This window comes from Propithecus coquereli, unplaced genomic scaffold (genome assembly GCF_000956105.1).
Source record: "Propithecus coquereli isolate 6110/MARCELLA unplaced genomic scaffold, Pcoq_1.0 Scaffold83, whole genome shotgun sequence".
Classification (NCBI taxonomy): domain Eukaryota; kingdom Metazoa; phylum Chordata; class Mammalia; order Primates; family Indriidae; genus Propithecus; species Propithecus coquereli.
The window spans coordinates 964,980-984,684 of record NW_012154507.1 but is presented as its reverse complement, the minus strand read 5'-3'; the positions used below and the strand labels follow the sequence as shown (position 1 = coordinate 984,684).

Genomic DNA, 19,705 nt, shown 5'->3' with positions numbered 1-19,705 from the left:
ATATTTGTTGAGAGGCTACTATGTACCGGCAGGCACTATTCTAGGAAAAAGAAAAGGTCTCTGCTGTCAAGGAGTTCACATTTAGTAAATGCGCTGTTGGGACTCAGGGAAGGACTTTGATTCCAATGCTCTTTCTACTCAATACATTCATGTCATGGCGTCTGGAAAGGACAGGAGCCACATAAACACATTAAAACCCATAGGATTGTACACCAAAAAGAGTGATCTTCATTTTGTGTATGTTATATATAGTTATATTCATTATATGATCATATGTGTCATTTATTATATAAATGTATGTAAAATATCTTTTAAGGTGTGAGTGATTTCATTTTGAAGAGGCAGCAGAAAACAAAGACTGACTTTTATCTCACAGGAGAGCTAAAACTCTCACCCTACCTTTCAAAAGGGGAACAGGAATGGGTGAATAGATCATTAAGTAACCAGAGACGGTGCAGAGAAACCTTAAGTACCAGACTCTGACGAGCAGAATGCTCATGTGAGTATATGATCTTGGCTACACTCCACTTTTAGGAGAAAGCAAAGCAAACTACTTCTAGAAGGCAGGGAAAGAAATCAAAGATGCTCTCTGGGAATAAGTAAAAAGGAATCACTGCTAGAACATATGCCAAGTGGCAGGGGTGAAGTCTGCTGCCTGCGGAGTCTGGCACCCCGCATGCGCAGCACTGATCAGTTTCACCTCTCCCTGGCTGGCTGTGACCTTGTGTGTGTGCCTTGGCCTTTCTGGATCTAGTCTCCTCATCTGTAAAAGAGAGGTGGTGATAACCCTCGCCTCAGAAAGTTGATACGGTGATGAAATAATGCATTTAAAATGCTTAGAGCTACTGTATAAATACTAGCTGTGTCCATTATTGTCCCAATATCTTACACTTTCACATGTACAGGGCTGTACAATGAGAATGACAGCACAGAACGGAACGGTAAACTCTGCAGGCACTGTGATCTCTCCACCATCAAATAACTTTCACTTGCCTTACTTCCAACAACTTCAGCAATAGGCAAATGAGTTGATGCAGACGTCTCATTCCATGAGATTCTAATTAATTGTGATTTCATTATAATGGAAAGAATTAGAATTTTCTCTCTATCTCACGCTAGCAAAATCTACATTTTATGGGCTCATTTTGTCATGTGTATTTATACACACACACACACAGAGTCATTACAAACAAAAAGGTTTTCATAAAATTGAAGTGTTGAAAGAGCTCTTAAGGGTTAGCTAGTTCATCAGAGTTTGGCTAATCTTCAAAATCACTTGGGGAACTTTTAAAAAGTAAAATTCTTTCACCCCCAACCTAGAGAGATTCTGATTCAGTAGGATGAAGTTGGGAGCCTGGACTGGATGTTTTTGAAAAGCTCCCCAGGTTGTTCTGAGGGTGACCTGGGCTGAGCACCACTGATGCCGCCACGCCTCCCAGACTGGCACTAGAACTGGCTTCTGCCTGAGTTATTCCTTCTGATCTCCCTCTCCCCACCCCTGTCACTTCCAGGAGAACATGAATGCTGATGTCCACCAGCTGCTCTCACTTCCTTTTCAGAAGTCACAGAGTGCAATCTGCTCCTGGAAGATAAGGTTGAGGAGTTTCAGACCTTCCCAAGGCTGTCTTTTACCAAGCTCCGAGTCCTTGGCGTCCTGATGAGGTCATGCGAGAGGGCAGGTCAAAAAGACCTGGCTTTGAATCCTGGCTCTATCACACTGGACAAATAGTCACTCCTACCTTCTATTAAATAGGTTGTGTGAGGGTTAAATGAGATGATGCATGCTAAGGGCGGACCATAAGACCTGGCTTATAGTAAGTACTGAACAAACCTCAGCTTGAACAAAATGAAGCAGCTTTAAAAAGCATCGAGAGAGCAGAGGAAAACCCCCTTCTCCATGTGCCAGTCTCTCCTGGTCCCCTCCAGGTCTGGGGTGTCTTTCAAAGCCTTCGCCAATGGTTTTTCTTGGCCTGCTCTCAAGAAATGACACCAAGTGTCTAACTTTAGCTGGGGCTCTTTTCTTGGTTGTTTCGCCTATATATTTTAAAGGCATTTTTTAAATTGTGGAAGTTGTTTATGTGACTACAAAGCATATTTCATTCTGAGTCTTGGGAGTATAGGTTAAATAGATGCCCCAAGTAGATTTTCAATTATTCAGCCTTTCTTATTTAATTAACTCATTGATTAAGCATCTTGTTCCTCTGAGTGGGGACAGTGTCTCTTTCAGCATGCGATTTCGCATCTTAGACGTTCAAGACCTCCAGAGACCGGCCAGCTTTTCTGCAGCTCTCTTAGTGGTCAGCCCTGCTGACGTGGGGATTTGGCTCACAGCGCTGCGATCTCTGTGTGTGAACAGTACTGTACATTGGCAACTGTGGGTTTGCCCTGGGGGGGATACAGACAGGGAAAATTTAATGGAGCTCTAATTGGTGGGGCACCATGGCGTAGAGGTTGTAGACATCGTTGGAAAGCACAGCGCAACCTGAGAGGGCAGAGCAATTTGGCCCAGCTGGAGTGTGGAGGCTGGAGCAGGAAGATGAAGCTAGGAGGGTAGGCAGCAGCTGGATCCTGAAAGTTTCAGAGTCCCATATTAAGGAGTTTAGACTTTGTCTTCAGAGACCACAGAGGATTTTTTTTAGGCAGGAGATTGACAATGGTCAGATTTGCATTTTATAAGATTACTGTGATATTAGTGCAGTGCTTCTAGAACTTCAGTGTACATGAGAATTGCCTGGGGATCTTGATAAAATGCAGGTCCTGATTCAGTAGGTCTGGGGTGGGACCTCAGATTCTGTACTTCTAATAAGTTCCCAGGTGATGCCGATGCTGCTGGTCTGTGGGTAATACTTTGATTACCAAGTAGTTAGAGTTAAGAAACACTGAAGGTTAAGCGTTTCTTAAACTTTAGGGGTATCAGAATCACCTGGAGCGGTGGTTAAACCCAGATTGCTGGGCCTAACCCCTAGAGTTTCTGATTCAGTCACTCTGGCTGGGGCCCTAACAAGTTCCCGGGTAATGCTGATGCTAGTGGTCTGGGGACCACACTGAGAACCACCCAAGTGGAGGGCTGCTGGACAGAGTCAGACCTAAGGGGAGGAGCCCGGTCAGGAGGCTACAGCTGGAGCCCTGGTGTCATGGGACGAGGGCTGGACCTAAGGCAATACTATTGGGAATGGAAGAGAGGGCAGGTTTCAGTGCCAGGTGATGTCAACAGAACTTGGTGACTCACTAGCTATAGGAAGAGACAGAAGAAGGGCTGAAAAGGCCCCAGGTCTCTGGCCTGAGTGACATGACGCACTGAGATGGTAGATGCAGCAGCAGGGGCAAGCTTGGATAGACAATGATGTTGGATTCATTTTAGACCTTCTAAATGTGCCAGAGAGTGTTGACCTGCTGGGGAAAGGGTGCAGCAGGGGAGAGGAGTGTCTGCATAAGGTACCATCCTGGCTGATGCAAATTTGACCTGTGACCGCAGGCAATTTAACATATCTCTGTGTGCTTCATTCTCTCTAAACACAAGATGGGGCTATTTTGCCTTTTCTCCTTCTAGTTATGGGGCAAGGATTGCAATAATGCATGCAAAGAGTATTAAACCCATAAAAAGAAAGAGACATTTTATTACCAAACTTATGTCTTTTCCTCCCAGCCATCCAAAATTACATGACAACTTGCTGACTATATTCTGGGAAATAAAATCTCAGCAGGAATTCAAGGCTGTTTGCTGTCTTCTCAACACATCCCCACCCACCCTGGGAGTTTGATAAAATTAAAAAAAAAAAAAAAACTCGAAAAGAGCAAATGGTACTGTATAAGAAAGACACCTGCACCCGAATGTTTATAGCAGCACAATTCACAATTGCAAAGATGTGGAAACAACCCAAGTGTCCATCAATACATGAGTGGATTAATAAAATGTGGTATATGTACACCATGGAATACTATTCAGCTTTAAGAAACAATGGTGATATAGCACCTCTTGTTATACTCCTGGATAGAGCTGGAACGCATTCTACTAAGTGAGGTATCCCAAGAATGGAAAGACAAGCACCACATGTACTCACCATCAAATTGGTATTAACTGATCAACGCATAAGTGCACATATAAGAATAACATCTATTGGATGTTGGGCAGGGGGGAGGGGGGAGGGGGAGGAGGAAGGAGGGGATGGGTATTTGCATACACAAAGAGTGCAATGTGCACCACCCGAAGGATGGACATATTTGAAACTCGGACTTAGGGGGGGAGGGGGGAGCAACGTAACGTAAACATCTGTACCCCCATAATATGCTGAAATAAAAAAAAATCCTAAAAAAAAAAAAACACTTGAAATATTTTACTAAAAATTTACGTGACTCACCTGGACTTCCATTCAAGGTTTCATCAGGCAACGTGGTTAGAAGGTCATGGTCGTTACTCCTTGGGATACTTTGAAGGATTTTCTTGGCTTTATGGTCCCTCGGGTTTGGCTTATTAATTCTTGCTTCCCTGTGAAGACTTTTCTTCAACTCCATTTGGGCCTGAAAATAATCAGCTATAAATGATTAATGTTCTTCCCAAGTTACATTTACCAGAATAGATCAGCAGATCAGCCACTTTGCAAGTCATGGGCTTATCTGTAGATGTCTGCAGTCCCCGAACCAGAACATGGTTTTCTTTTTCCCATTAGAAGGTATGGAAACTTCTTTATTCCCTGGCTTGTTAGAAGAAAGGTGAGTGCACCCACAGTCTCGAAAAGGTATGGCTCAATTAAGATGAGGACCCTTATAAAAATGTTTTTCTGTAGGCTAGCTGATATGTTCGGAATTGCAGAGGGCAGTATCTGCAGGCTCATCTCCTAGAGGGAGGAATCTGGAATATGAGAGTTGTAGGACATTATTGGTAAAGGGTTTTTTTACAAGAGGTCTTTCTTATAAGGTAATTCTGAGATGTGAGTTACGGAGAGAGGCCTAGGTATCAGAATAAAGACCAATCCACCCTCCTCCCTTTTACTAAACCCGTAAAAATGATCTAACCCCATTTCCCTATGTCCAGAATGTCATAGGAGCAACCCACTTTTAAAAAGGGAGATTTGAGACACACATCCTTGGGAGGACTGAAAACAGAGAAAAGGCTCAACAAGGCTGTTACAGAAGGGATCTTCCTGATTCTCCCCAGCTTTAACTGCTGAACCTTCAGTGCCAGTGACTAAATTTAAAATGCTAAGCAGAGACTGGATATGTATGTTTGACTATATTCATGTGCCAGGGCAGTGGTTATGTGGTGTAGATTTGGTAGATGTGACACTCTTCTCTCTTCTCATGTTTACCTCTTGTCTTTTACGGTTCATTTCCAGCATTTGCATCTTATGCAGATATTGCCTTTTCCCAGAAGTATACATTGGCGTTTGCATTTTCTTTTCCGGTTCCTGATATGAAAGATGACACAACCGTTAGTATGGGGTTATTCGTTACTAACTGCAATCCACAACCTTACATCGTTTTTTGGCACAAAGTGAGATCTTCATCAATCAATCATAATCCATAGAGATCTCTTGTGATGGCAAAGATAGACTGTTGTGTGTCCCTGACAAGTCCGTTGTGTTATCAGTGAATGAAGTGGCCCTTTGCTGTGTAAATGATGTAGCTTTTAAGTTTCCTGTAGAGTTTTGCAAACCTCAAATGGAAATCTCTTTCTACATCTCATTTTTGACTAGATACCACTTCCCCTGTCAGCAGAGGCTTATTACTCTCTCCCCGGGAATGTGTTCTGGTTTGATGAAACCTTCCTATTTCTCTCTGCCTCCTTTGCCTGATTGGCTGGCTATGAAATAAGAAGAAAGCCACGGAATTGTTAAATGGAACCTACTTCTACGGAGTGTGTTTTCTCTATGCCAATGTAAGCCTTGGAGAACGTTGCAGTTTAGGGAGAATTTGAAGTTGATTATTTGTGACTCTGGTAGCTACCCCCGACCCCCACCCCGGTCTGTCACAAGCTCCAGGGGGACAGTGCAGACAGTTATTGAGGGCAACCAGAGGTGAACATACCTTCATTTGTCATTTTATGTAGCCAGGAAAGGGAAGGGATGTGTTCAGTGATACCTTTTGTGTTGCCCAGTGGGCAGTGACTGTCAGCCGATGTGAACCTCAGGGAGGGGGGCATCTCCGCAGGTGCTGTCAGCACCAGGAATGTGGCATTTAGAATCTGACAATGCCTGGACATCCTTTACCAAGTCAGCCAGCCGCACAGAAGCCCTTAGCTGGCTCCAGAATGAATTTAGGAGTGGAAAGTGTTGAAAATCCGCTCCCACCTCACAGCTTTCATTTCAGCGAGAGGGGAGTCCTACCCAGTAGAGAGTTACAAGTGCACAGCAGGGAGAAGATCTACAGAAGACCTTTGCTATGATTACTTTTTGGTGAGGTTGTGGCAAATAAGTCAGGAACAATTTGTATAATAAATAAAATTTCTCCTGCAAATTAAGAATGAAGAGAAAGTTTAAACTGAGGGGAGGAAAGAAAGGGAAGAGTCATGCTGGATTTTTCACAGACTTGAAAATGTCTAGAATGATCAATTTCCAAGTAAAATTCTTCTCTCTCATCTGCATTGCCCTATTTTCATCATGAAACAGAAAAGGGCCCAGAGCGCATCCGAGAAGGAAGAGCAATTGCCCACTGGAGGCAGGCCCAGGAGAGAAGGGATAGCTTTAAAACGCTATGACTCTGAATCACTTAACAGTTTGATTTGTCCTTGAACTTTTCTGTGCAGGGACTACATGAAAAGGCCAGCTCACCCCGATCCCTTGCGGCCTGCCCCCAGTTAACCACCCCTCCGGTCACTGCGCAGCCTACCTTTGCTTTGTGCATTGTCCCAGCTCCTCGCTGGCTCAGAAGCCTTTCAGAAGTAATTACTTGTGGCAAGTCAATGGGTTCGAGCTTCTAGAAGTGCAACATTTAGAGCAGTCAGCATTCTTCATGCCATGAGATGGTAAAACACAATAAACCAGACAGTAAACTTTGGAAAAGCAGCACTTATTGCTGGGAGCATGCAGGGAAGGTAATTCTAACAGTTTTACAGTTGTATCGGTACAAACAGCTTTTCAATGTACCTGGGTTCTTTATCGTTCTGTTGCACCATTGGCAGTGAATTATTGATCCAAATATTGGTCAGAGAGTTAAAAGACTAAGAATCCTTTACTGTCTGCATTAAGGCAGCAGCACATCCAAAGTTATCAAACAACAAGTGTCTTAGGATATTAGCGATAAAAGAGGCACCAGGAAGTTATTTTATTTTATTCATCTTTTCACCACTCAGCTGAACTATTCCAGTCCTTAGGGAAGTGTCCTGGTTTTGTCATCTCCAAAGAAGCTTTCTCAGTCTCCTCAGTGTTAGTCAACAGTGATTATGAGACACATTTAAAATGAAAGTACAATGTGCTAACAAATCTTAGTGATGTCTTTTCCTAGCAGGGGCTTGGCTTTATGGGGGAGATCATGCTGGAGTTCCAAGGGCTCACTGAGACAGGCCAGCGATTCATGTCAATAGGTCTGCCTCCAGCCCTTCTTGCGTGATCTGTTGAAGGAACTGAAAGAAGTTGGATGGCTTCAGTTCATAGTGAGGGAAAGAGTGTCCCAGAATGAGACTGGGGAGGTTAGGCAGGAGTCAGGTCATGTAGGGCCCGATGGGCCATTCTAAAGGTATTGGTCTCTCAAGGCAATGGGAAGCCATTGACATGTGTTAAGCAAAGGAGTAACATGAATACACTTGCTTTAATCACTGTGGTTGCAGTGTGGAAACTTAATTAGAGAGGAGCAATTATGGATCTGAGGAGATCAGTTAGGAGGACAACAATAATGGACTGGTGTTGAGGGAGGGAAATTGATGAGCTCTACAAATATCTAAGCCTAACCAAATAAGATTCATATAGTTGGTGGAGGGGAGTGGAGTCTCCAAATAACCAGAGGATATCCCCATCCAAGGTGTTATCATTCCCTGAGATGGGGAATCCTAGGGGAAGATGTGGTTTGGGTGGCATGTAGAAAAAAGATACAAATGTGGTTTGGAGCAGGTTGAATTTTTGACACCTTCAGGACATGCCAGTGTAGATGTTGAGTAGATAATTAGGCATGGGGCTCAGAGTAGAGGTCTGTGCCAGAGATTTTTGGGAATCATCCCTGGGTAGAGTATGAGTGAAGCCAAGGTCATGAGTGACAAGAGCAGAGCCAAGGACTGCTGACTCGAGGAGCTCCAGCATCGAGAGGCTGGCAGCTCGGGATGCGCTGGCCAAGGAGACTGGGAAGTGATGGCTGGAGAAGTAGGAGGAAAAGCAGGAGAACGCCATGCTGTGGCCAACAGTGAGAGCACCACTCTCACCTTAGTCCAATGCTGAACGCAAGTGCTAATTTATTTAAACACTCTTTTTCATTTTGGTGTGATTTATTGCATTATCAAGGAGTGGACTTGGAAGCCAGCTTGGCTTTCAAGGTGACCGGGATAAAAAGAGAGAGCAGGACCACAGAAAATATGTACAGAGTATCCAGCACTTGTAATGGGGAGCACCTCTGGCCTCCCACGGCTACTTCCCTGTAGGTCCATTTCCTGGTCCCTGGGCCTGGCCCTCACCTGTTCTGGGAAGAGCAGCCAGCAGCCCTTTCTGGTGGAGCAGCCCAAAGAAGAAGAGGAGGGCAAAGGATACGGAGACAGGGAAGAGACATCAAGGGGAAAGAACTCATCTTTATGTTAGACACGTGCCTGGTAATTTGCATTTCCAGTAGGAAGTGGTTCTCTGTCCCATCTCACCTCAGATGAGGAAGTGGGTCTTTTAACATAACTTAGCAAAGATATAATGACAAGATTAATACTGGTAAGAGAAGTATGTTTGTTACCCTGGCTCTCAACTCTATAGTATATGAAGATGCAAAGCAAATGGGACCTGCTGGCACAGGAGGCAGCAGCTGATCAAGTCAGCACACTGGAGGGAAAAAGGGAGGAGAGGAAGGGAAGGGAGGCCAAGGGAGAGGGGACCCTCCAGGCACCTATGGGAGGAAGAGTCTGCCATGACTAAAGGGGATTTCTGGAGGTGGGGAGATCAAGGAAGTGTTTGTTTATCCTCTGGATTAGGAGAATGTTCAGGATTTGGTTCTGACTTTGCTTTTACAACTTTGCAGCCATTGCTACGTATCATGCCCAGAGTTTTAAATATGTCATCTTGTTCAATTCCCATGTGAGCCCTGTGGATAATCATGATGATTCCCTATTTCAGAGAGGCTAGCACTTTGTCCAAAGTTGCACAGCTAGTGTCATCTCTAGGATTCAAGCTCAGGTCTGTCCAGTTCCAAATCCCATCCTCTTTTCTCTACTATTTGTTTCCCACAATGTTTTATCATCAGAATTTCCCGGAATTAAAAAAAAAAAGAAGAAGAAATCCTTGGGTCATTCACTGGAGATTGAGATTCAACAGGTCTGGGGTATGTCCTGGGGATATATGTTTTTTAAAACTCTCCCAGAGATTCTGAGGATTTCTTTCTAGGTTGGAGTCCATTGACTTCCATAGTGTCTCAAGTGAATAAAGGAACGACATCAAAACAGACCATCGAAACAGACCGAAGGATTTATTTGTGGAGCATTATTGAAGAAACAAGCCTGATGAAGCCAAGATTTTTTTAGTTATTTAAAATCATCTAGCCATAATTTCTTAGGCTAGGTTTTTGTTTTGATAGTATGAATATATAATTAACCACAGACCCCTTTCTTCTAGTCTCAGGCTTTCTACTTAAATACATAGTTCCGATAAGGGTTAAGTGGTAGCTGTTTTCAAGAACTCTCTCCAGGCAATTGCTTTCTTTTTTTTTTTTTTTTCCTTTTATTTCAGCATATTAGGGGGGTACAGATGTTTTGGTTACGTATGTTGCCCTTTGTCCCCCGCCCAAGTCTGAGTTTCAAATATGTCCATCTTTCAGGTGGTGCGCATTGCACTCCTTGTGTATACAAATACCCGTCCCCTCCTCCTTCCTCCCTTCTCCCCCCGCCCCCTCCACCCTGCCCAACATCCAATAGATGTTATTCTTATATGTGCATTTATGTGAATACCAATTTGATGGTGAGTACAAATGGATCCCGTTCTTCTGCTCTTGTGGTGCCCCACTTTGGATAATGGGCTTAAGTTTAATCCAGGAAAGTATAAGAGGTGCCAGATCACTGTCATTTCTTATGATTAATATTCCTTTGTAAACATATACCAAATTTTGATAATCCACTCATGGATTGACGGGCACTTGGGTTGTTTCCACATTCTTGCAATAGTGAATTGTGCTGCCATAAACATTCGGGTGCAGATGTCCTTACTGTAGAATGTTTTGTGCTCTTTTGGGTAGATGCCTAATAGTGCTATTGCTGGATCGAATGGTATTTCTATTTTTAGCTCTCTGAGGTATCTCCAAATTCTTTTCCACAGAAGTTGCACTAATTTGCAGTCCCACCAGCAGTGTAAAAGTGTTCCTGTCTCTCCACATCCTCGCCAACATTTGTTGTTTTGTGTTTTTTTGATAGAGGCCAGTCTCACCGGGGTTAGGTGATACCTCATTGTGGTTTTGATTTGCATTTCTCTAATGATTAGAGATGTTGAGCATTTTTTTATATGTTTGCTGGCTTCCTGTCCTTTGAAAAGCACCTAAAGAATCACACGATTCCTTCACAAAAGCCACTAGATGGCAGCAACTAACATTGCAAATAGGATCTCTCTGTTAAAGCATTTGCACTTGACCTGAGAAGCACCGCAGGAAAAAATGTTGAGAAAATTGGCTTCAGCTAAATAAACCAATCAAACGAAGTTGCCTCAGAATGCTTGGGAAGCAAGATGCCTCACTTCATTTTCAGAGAGAACACAATGGAAGGAATTACTGGAGAACTGGTAGCATGAACCTACCTTTTCATTTCATAATATTAAAAAATGTATTATTTGTCTAAAGACTTCTTGATTATTTGGCTTCTCAAAGAAAACAAATGGTCAGCATAGTCAGTTGACGTGTCTTTTGGGAGATTTAGGAATCGAGACTAAATCAACCATAGACCATATTCACGGAACTTGGTGATAAACACTAATCTGAGATGGTTTTCCTGTTTACTAACAAGAAGAAAAAGATGGGCCAGAGCAACTCAAGAAAAAAGTAAAATTTGTCTGGCACCATGATTTAAGATTGTGTCTTTTAAGGTTCTGAGAAGCAGGGAAAGGTATCCGGACAGTCTTGAAGTGAGAAGTCATAAAGGCAAGGACTAGTTTGAAGTCAGGGGCTGAGGTGTTTTCCACCCCTCTACCCAGCAGAAAAGACCTGCACTAAAATGTGAGCTGGAAGATGTGTTATTATAAGCATTATCAGAAAGCTGAATATAAAGAAGACTTTATGACAAAGAATTGAAAAACTTAGATAAATGGATAATTTCCTAGGAAAATACAGATTAGCAAGAAGAAATAAGATACCTAAATCAACTAATAACCATAAAAGAATTTTAGTTAGCAGGAAAATTTCTCCCCTCAAAAGTCCAGACGTCCAAAAACAGTTTCAAAGACCTGTTTTTACCAAACTGCTGAGGAACAGATAACACCTGAGTTATATGAAATGTTTTAGAGAATAGGAAAGAGGGAATGGTAATTAAGACTCACACAGCCTTGGTGGCAAAGCTGGAAAAAACAGTATAGAAACTTACAGATCTACTTCACTTATTAAAATAGACACATAAAGCCTTAGCAAAGAAAATTCAGCAATGTATTTATATATGTATCTCATGACCAAGTAGGGTTTATGTCAGGAATGCAGGTATGGTTCAACATCATAAAATCTATTAGTGTAATACATTGTCTCAACTGGTTAAAAAGAAAATCCATATGATTATTTTAATGGGTGTAGGAAAAAAGCAATAAAATGTGACACTCAGCCCTGAGAAAAACTCTTAGCACTTGAGGAATAAAAGGAATATCTATAATTTAAATAAAGGGCCTTGTGCCAGGTATCTTCCATTTGTTTCTCCAGATCTACTCGCCACATTTTTCTACCCTGTTCACTGCCTGTGAAGACTAAGCAGTTTCTCTTGCCTTTTAGCTTCCCATTGGGTTTAGCCACTGAGGATCGCTGACAGGAGGAAAGATAATGAGGTCAGGGTATCCGTTCCTCTGCCTACATGACTGCAAGGTCATATCTGGATAGCTGTGTCCATCATTTGAAGGTCACTGCCTCTCTCAAAGCAGCTTCCTCCACCAAACTCTCTCCTTCTGAGTTCCAGTAATTTCTCCCCTTCCTAGTCCCTCGGCCTAGAGGTGGTTACTGCTTAGCTGCTACTAGCTGTTATTGCAATATCTTTTGCGGTTTCCCTAATCCAAACCTCTGTACATAGTTACTCATAAAGAAAACTTTAAGTTATCGTCATTTGAGTGTGCCATCTGTTTCCTTTTGGGACTCTGACTGGTACCAATATTTACGAAAATCCTATTGCAAACATTGTACTTAGTTTGAGAACCAGTCCCACTAATGTTATAGATAAGACAAGGATGCCCATTACTATTGCTTGTATTCAACATTGCGAGGGAAGTTCTAGCTAATGCAAAAGTCAAGAAAACAAGTACAAGGGACAAGAATGGGGAAGAAAAAGAAAAAAAATTATTCTCACTTATGGAAGATATTGTCTGCATAGAACATCTAAAAGAGCCTATAGAAAATTAGAATTACCAGAGTATTTCAATAAAATTGTAGAACACAAAAATCAATAGATTTCTTATTCACCAGTAATAATCATTTGGAAAATTAAATGGGAGAAAAGACTTCATTCACAATAGGGAGGAAAAAACCCTGTAAGGTATTTTGGTGGTCAGTTTTATGTGTCAACTTGGTTAGGCTAAAATCTTTTTTTTTTTTTTTTTTTTTTTTATTTCAGCATATTATGAGGGTACAGATGTTTAGGTTACGTATGTCGCCCTTGCCCCCCCCCCACAAAATCTTGAATTACCCAAACACTAATCTAGGTGTTGTTGTGAGATGATTTTGTAGATGGCATTAAAGCCCATAACCAGTTGAATTTAAGTAAGGAATATTATTTTAGATAATCTAGGTGGGCCTGATTCAATCATTGAAATGTCTTAAGAGCAAAGCCGAAGCTACCTTAAAGAAGAAATTCTGCCCGTGGACAGCAGCTTCAGCTCAAGCCTTAGAGTTCCAGCCTGCCCTTTTCAAATGCCTGCCCTGTGGATTTTGGACTTGCCTTGCCAGCCTCCACAATCCTGTAAGCCAGTTCCCTGCAGTGTCTTTTAATATATATCTTTTTTACTGGTTCTGTTTCTCTGGTTGAACCCTACCTGATACAGGCGCCTAGAAACAAACCTAAAAATATTGCACAAGACTCCTATGGAGAAATTACGAAACACTGAAAGATCTAAGAAAGGATCTGAGCAAATGAAAATCTATGCCATGTGCATGGTTTTGTAGACTCAAAAACAACATAATGAAACCGTTCAAGTCAGAACCACCCGCCTCATCTCTCGTCAGCAGATTCATACTCGTATTTCTCTCTTCTCCAATTCGTTCATTCATTCAATATTCAACACATACCTATTGATCACCTATTATGTGCCAGACACTGTTCTAGACACTCAGATACATTAGTGAAGACAAAAAAAAAAAATAAAATCAGTGCCTCTGTGAAGATTACATCCTGGCATTGGAGGTATGGGGGTGGCGAAGAAAGCACACAATAAACATAATAGATAAGTAAAGTGTTTGGTATGTTAGATGGAAGTTAGCATTCTGGGGAAAAGAAAAGGCAGTGAAAGGCCAGGGGAATCAAGAGTGCTGCCATGAGGGTTGTGATCGTCAATAGGTTGGTCAGTGTTGGCCTTACAGGGACAGTAAGATTTGAACAAATCTTTGGAGATCAGGGAGTCATCCAAGGAGATCATCTGAGGACAGACTATATAGGGGCTAGACCTGAGATGGATGGATGAGAAGTGACCAGGCCAGAGGGGACACTGCTGATCAACCCTTCGATAAGGCCTTAGGCACGCTGGATTCAGAGTTCCTTGGCACAGACTCCCAGATCCTCTCAGCTCCAGGCTGGTGAACATTAGTTCACGACTTGCTCTTTACTTGAGGAGTAGAGTTTCAGGAAGTGGAGAGTGCCAAATATGCAACTCAAATTATCGAGGATGCAATTAGATTTGGTTTAATAATTAAAAATACTTTTAGAATTTTCTTTGGCAGAGATTAGGCTATTAATTAACATGTCATAAGGACCCAGCATGCATTATTCTTTCAAAAACCCATTTGTGGTGGAAAATGTGCTGAGCCTCATTTGTGAAGATAATTATAGTTGATATCTTTGGGAGTTTCTGCCAAGTTCCTAGTGATTTCCCTCTTCCCTGGGACACAAATGCAGAATCTACAGGGGTGACTCCTCTGCCTACATATTTACTGCATGAGCATATCCTGTGGTCATAGCTCATTGGACCAGAGCTGGGATCATGAGCAAAGCTGAGCCAATAAGATCTTTACTCCCAGGAATTTGGGACTGAGGCCAAGAGGGTTAGGCCAATCTACCCAATTGACTGGAACTATAAGATGCAAGGCCAAATTTCATCAAGTGCACCTGAGGAGCAGAGAAAGCTGATCTCCAGGGAGAGAGAGTAAAGCAATGCATGGAGGAGAGGTTAGGGCAGACACCTAGTGAGTTCTTCTGCCCTTCAGGTTCCAAGGCACAATTCTTACCTGAAGTCCAAGTGTCTCCCAGCTCCTGGGTTCAATAAAGCATTCCTATATCCATACAATTAATCACATTGGTTATTTTGGCTAGTCAATTGGACTTCTAATACAGTGATGTTACAGGTCCGCCATAGGATGGACGACCTTTGAGTGTTTTTTTCCTTCTGCAGGAGGATGGATCTCATTGGCATTCATTCACCTGTTCACTCATTCACAACTTTTTGGGATGCACATTAAGTGTTAGTGGCTGAAGATATAAGACTGATTAAGACATAGTCTTTGCACTCAAATAATAATTCACTTGTCTTGATTCTTCATTTTTAAGGTGGTTGGTTAGGGTAGGAGGGTGCAGTGTTTGACTCTGAAATATGAAAGTTCTCTTTTTGAGCTTGATTGACTGAGAGAATAAGCTTAATCTTATTTATCTAGTACCAATAGATATAAAAAGTACTTTGTGAACTATAGAGTACTATGCAAATATTTTTCACTGGTTATAGTAATATCTTATATTTGAGTTAATAAGCTTAGAGTTTTCAAAAGAACAAATATTAAACACTCCTTGGAAAGGAAGCATTCGATTTAGGAATAACAAGTTTTAAAATTGTCCATTTAGCTAGAGATATACTCAATAAATTTTAAAATTGGATATTTCTTATATTTATACTTTATTTTTCTTGAAATAATATTTTTGAAGTTTCTAATATTTTGGGAAAATATGCTCTTTAGGGACCAAAGGATATAATCACTTCAAATACTGATTGTGAGCTTCTGCAGAAGACAGGTAAATAAAAACCAACTGAAACAGAAATAATCCCTAACAAATGAGCTTCAATATCCCTGGGACTGGTCCAGGCATCTGGGTGAATTGTGTAGCAGGTGGGATTTGGCTTCAATTCCCTTTTTCAAATGTCAGCGATAGATCCTGCTCGCAGGCGGGCCTAAAACTCTCCTTTAACTGATGCTCGTTTTCAAGGACCCACTCTCATCTCTTTTCATTTCTAGGGGGAGAGTTCCTAGAATTTATAGCTCTCCAGAGGGAATTCATTAAATATTTATTAAGGTGAATGCATTTAAGGCTTTTGCTTTGCTGACTTGAAATCCAGTGTCCCAACTGCAACGACCAGTTAACATCCAGAATGATAAAAGGTTAAGAATAGAAGGACTAGAGAGCTCACTTCTGCTGACAGTAGAGCACAGACTTTGGAGACCTGGTTGATATCTGGGCCCTGCATATCTTTGGGCAATTTACTTAACTCTCTGAACCACATGTATAAAATAGAGATAATCATTCCTTTCTCATAGGGGGATAAGAGGATTAAATGGATGACATAGGTCAAGTTGCCTAGTATAACATCTGACTTGTAGTAGGTGGTAATTAAATAGTAGTAGTGGTAGTTGTTATTGTTTATTACAAGTGATTTTACCATGGTCACCCAGCCAATCAGTGCTAGATTCTTGTCCCTTGAGTCACAACTTGCCTATGTCCTTGCTACTATACCTGCTTCTTTTGGTTGTGGGTCTGAAAAGTGAAATCATCACTAAAGGAAATCCTAAAGTATATAGTCTTTGCAATTGACAACATTCTCTTTAACAACATTCTCGTTAACAGCTTGGTCATTATCAATATCCCTCTTTTATGATTATAGATAAAAAAGGGATGTTACCATTATATCCAAGAAATTCCTTATGAAGCCTTTTAAATTCATCTTACTTGAAGTCTTTGGGGTGGATGCCTTTTAATAATACTTGTTTCTCCCTGTTCCAGTGGGATGTCAAAATACATGGCCCTGGATGCTTTAAAGATTGGGGGAGAAATAGAAATAAATCATTAAATACAATTTACCATTATATTAGTCACTCATTAGTTATTAGACTTTGTTAACACAATTTTGTACCTTTTCAGTTATATATGTCTAACCTGTGGGTTGAATGTGGAGGTCAAACACAGAAAGCAGGGGCCCTATGTTTATGCAAATGATACTATTAATATTTTAGCCTAGGCCCAGGATTTAATTTCTGCTTTTATTTCTTCCCCAGCTTCATATTTAGAGGAAGATCTGCAAAATTAACATTGTATTGACAAATAGCAAATGTTATTCAAATAGAATTTGGCCTGGAAAATAGAAACTTATTGATTTATTTTAATTCCATGAAATCTCCTCCCCCAAAATATAGGAAATCAGAAAAATAAATAACTTTAAGAAATGAAAATAAATTATCATCTCAGATGAAACAGATCATAGATAGATGGGTAGGTGATTAGACAGAGAGATGTGATAAATGGAACGGGAGTGTGGAATAGGAGTATGTCTATCATTGTATTATGACAATTAAATAGTCTCCCTACTAGGGAAAAAATTTCTACAAGTTGCCACTATAATATAACAACATATCAATATTCTTTCCTGATGAAACAAGCCAGAGATACAGAGTTAAGCCTCTGTTAGGAAAAGGAGAGGCTCTACTGATTCATTATGGTTTTTATTTTTTGACTTAATTATCCTGGGCTCTTGGAATTGCTACCATGATCAACATGAATGAAGTTCTTGTCCTTCTCACTTAATCTGGATGCATTCTGATATCTAGATTGTTGCTTAGACTATACTACAGTCCCATTTTGCATTTTAAGTGGAAAAATACCTGGGTAATTATATGTCCTTAAGACTTTTGAATGATCACTTCAAGGACTTTGTTCCCTCTAACTTTTAGTGGGATGGAAACTATGTCCTTATTTTCTTTCTAAAGATGCTGGCATATTTAGCTGGACAGAAACAACAACAACAACAACAAACATTGGATTTTAAAATGTAAATATTTTTTGCAAATTTTTTTCAGAAGTCTGACTACTCCTTATTTTTATGTGATTTGAATGATATTGCCCATTTATTTAATTAGATGGTATAGTCTGTGTTAGGCATTTATTTTTACCCCTGATTATGGGTGAAGAAAATGTATGAAGTAACTTGCCCAAGGTCATATGATTTGGTATTTGGTGGAGCTGGGCCTTTGAAAGTGTGACCAGAATGATCACCATCCCCTTGTTATTTATTGTTAATGTGATTTTGCCATTTCAAACATTAGCACATTTTCCAGTCGGGACTCTAAAACACTAGAATCAACTTTCACAATTCATTTAGTTACCAAAATCTTAAAACTCTGGATAGGGGAGTTTGAATAAAAAAGGAATTCATCTATGAATCTAAGAGAAAAATTCTCCCACTCCTGTGCTTAAGAACTTGGAGAACATAAAGAACATAAGAACAGGCCATATAGAAATAATGAAAGGCTGTCGATTCTACAGACAGTAGCCATGAAAATCATTCTGGGGCAAGATTTGCTAGAGAATGGAAAGCTTTCCAACCAAGTGGTCCAATAAGAGAAACTATTGATTCAGAATGTGAAGAAAAGAGAAAATGACATTTATATACATATATATTATGAACATATTTCTCTTTCTCATTCTAACAGACAGAATGTCTGCTTAATTATCATTGTGGTTGTCATAACACATTTTACATGTCTTATAAAATATTCCAGGATAATTTATAGCCACTTCAGGCTCAGAGCTTCCAATCATAACGGGAAAGAACCCTCTTAGTTCTGCGGATGATCGTGAAGAATGTGGAGCTGGGGAAAGGGTGACTCATCCGATCGTCTATACTGCAAGAAATTAATTCTGTGTAGGGTGGTTTCAAAATTCATGTTAGAACGAGTTCACTCCTAAAGTGCTGCTTTCAAACCCACAATGTCTGGTGCATTAAACTGTACCAGAGAGAATGGTTTAAATTTAGAATCTAGCTGAAACATACGATTGTCATCATTTGTCACATCAGTATCTGTATAATTTTAATGGTCTGGCAAAATAAACATTGGCACTAGAAACCAAGCTGAAACAAAATGATTTTTCCTTCTCACACGGAATGATGAAAAGCCCGTTTACACACAGTTTCCATACCCATTCTAATGTACCCAGAGTACTTTCAATTGACAAACATTCAATCCCCATCAAAAGATACTCCTCTACATTTCAGTAATTTAGAAACTTTCTGACATTATGGAGACATTCAGGTAAATCAATGGCTCTCCTTGGTCCAGACACACAAATCTCATGCTGGGTTTTATGTTTACCTGCAAAATATCTTCCATACTGGGTTTCTCGTAGAGGTGGTAGCTGCCCTTCCAAGGCTTTATTCTGGTCCTGCAGCCTTGCCAACGAATATGAACTCTTTTCTTGCAGATTCTGATTGAATGTGACATCCACAGGGCCAGCCAAAGGAGTTTCTTCCTCTTTGTTTTTCAAAGGTGCTACTTTGGTCACCCTAGGGTGAGCCTTAGAATGGCTCAGGCCCATTTCACATGAAAGACATTCAGAGGAAAACCATGAGGGAAGTGGTTTGGGGGCCTTTCATGTAGCTTGTTTTAATCAAGGTATTTCAGAAATTTACCCCAGCTTTATAAAGCAGTCATTTCCTTCATGACATCTTTCTAGTTCTGTTTCATTACACACTAACCTCTCTGGCCACTTCCTGGGAGGCTGGTTTCTATGGAGACGTCCCTTCAACTCCTACTTTGTCATTTCAGACCCAAAGAATCCAGTTAAACATTGACTTGGTTATGCTACTTTATGAAAAACTCAGCGGTAGGACTGGAAACCACTCTTGATCATTAAACAAATATCTAACACCAGGAAGGCCATTAACAGAGATGTAGAGCATAGGTTCAGAGAAGTCTTAAGCTTGACCCTTTCATTACAAATAACTTTGTACTAAGAACTAACACCTGAGCACAGCTAAGGCATCTTTGGAAATAAGGGGCTGCATGCTAATCACTGAAGGTTTTCTTAATCTTTAATTTTTATTAAAGAATTTATCTTCTAAATAGGAAAGGAAACAGCAGAGTTGCTAAAGCTTCATTTGTTTTTTCTGTCAATGACTTGAGCTGTCTTCGAAGGGGATAGATACATTGCAGGAGGACAGGAAGACAATAGGAA

General features: G+C 40.8%; 1 protein-coding gene across 4 annotated transcripts in view; it reads right to left on the bottom strand.

Annotated features, from left to right (window-relative positions):
* Positions 1 to 19,214, bottom strand: part of LOC105825870 (chromosome unknown open reading frame, human C14orf105) — a 36,977-nt gene extending 17,763 nt beyond the window's left edge. Inside the window, exons 1-6 of one of the 4 annotated variants that reach the window (XM_012663771.1) lie at positions 18,864 to 19,214; positions 16,427 to 16,509; positions 6,826 to 6,912; positions 5,307 to 5,405; positions 4,359 to 4,518; positions 2,144 to 2,385 (exon numbers count right to left, since the gene is read on the bottom strand). In XM_012663771.1, the coding sequence (XP_012519225.1) occupies positions 2,252 to 2,385; positions 4,359 to 4,518; positions 5,307 to 5,405; positions 6,826 to 6,912; positions 16,427 to 16,509; positions 18,864 to 18,972 (672 nt within the window). In that variant the 5' untranslated portion in view covers positions 18,973 to 19,214 and the 3' untranslated portion in view covers positions 2,144 to 2,251. Of the gene's footprint in view, positions 1 to 2,143; positions 2,386 to 4,358; positions 4,519 to 5,306; positions 5,406 to 6,825; positions 6,913 to 16,379; positions 16,510 to 18,843 lie in introns of those variants that run through there. The other 3 variants (XM_012663772.1, XM_012663774.1, XM_012663770.1) reach the window with 3 other exon arrangements.
* Between the last annotated feature and the right edge of the window lie 491 nt (positions 19,215 to 19,705).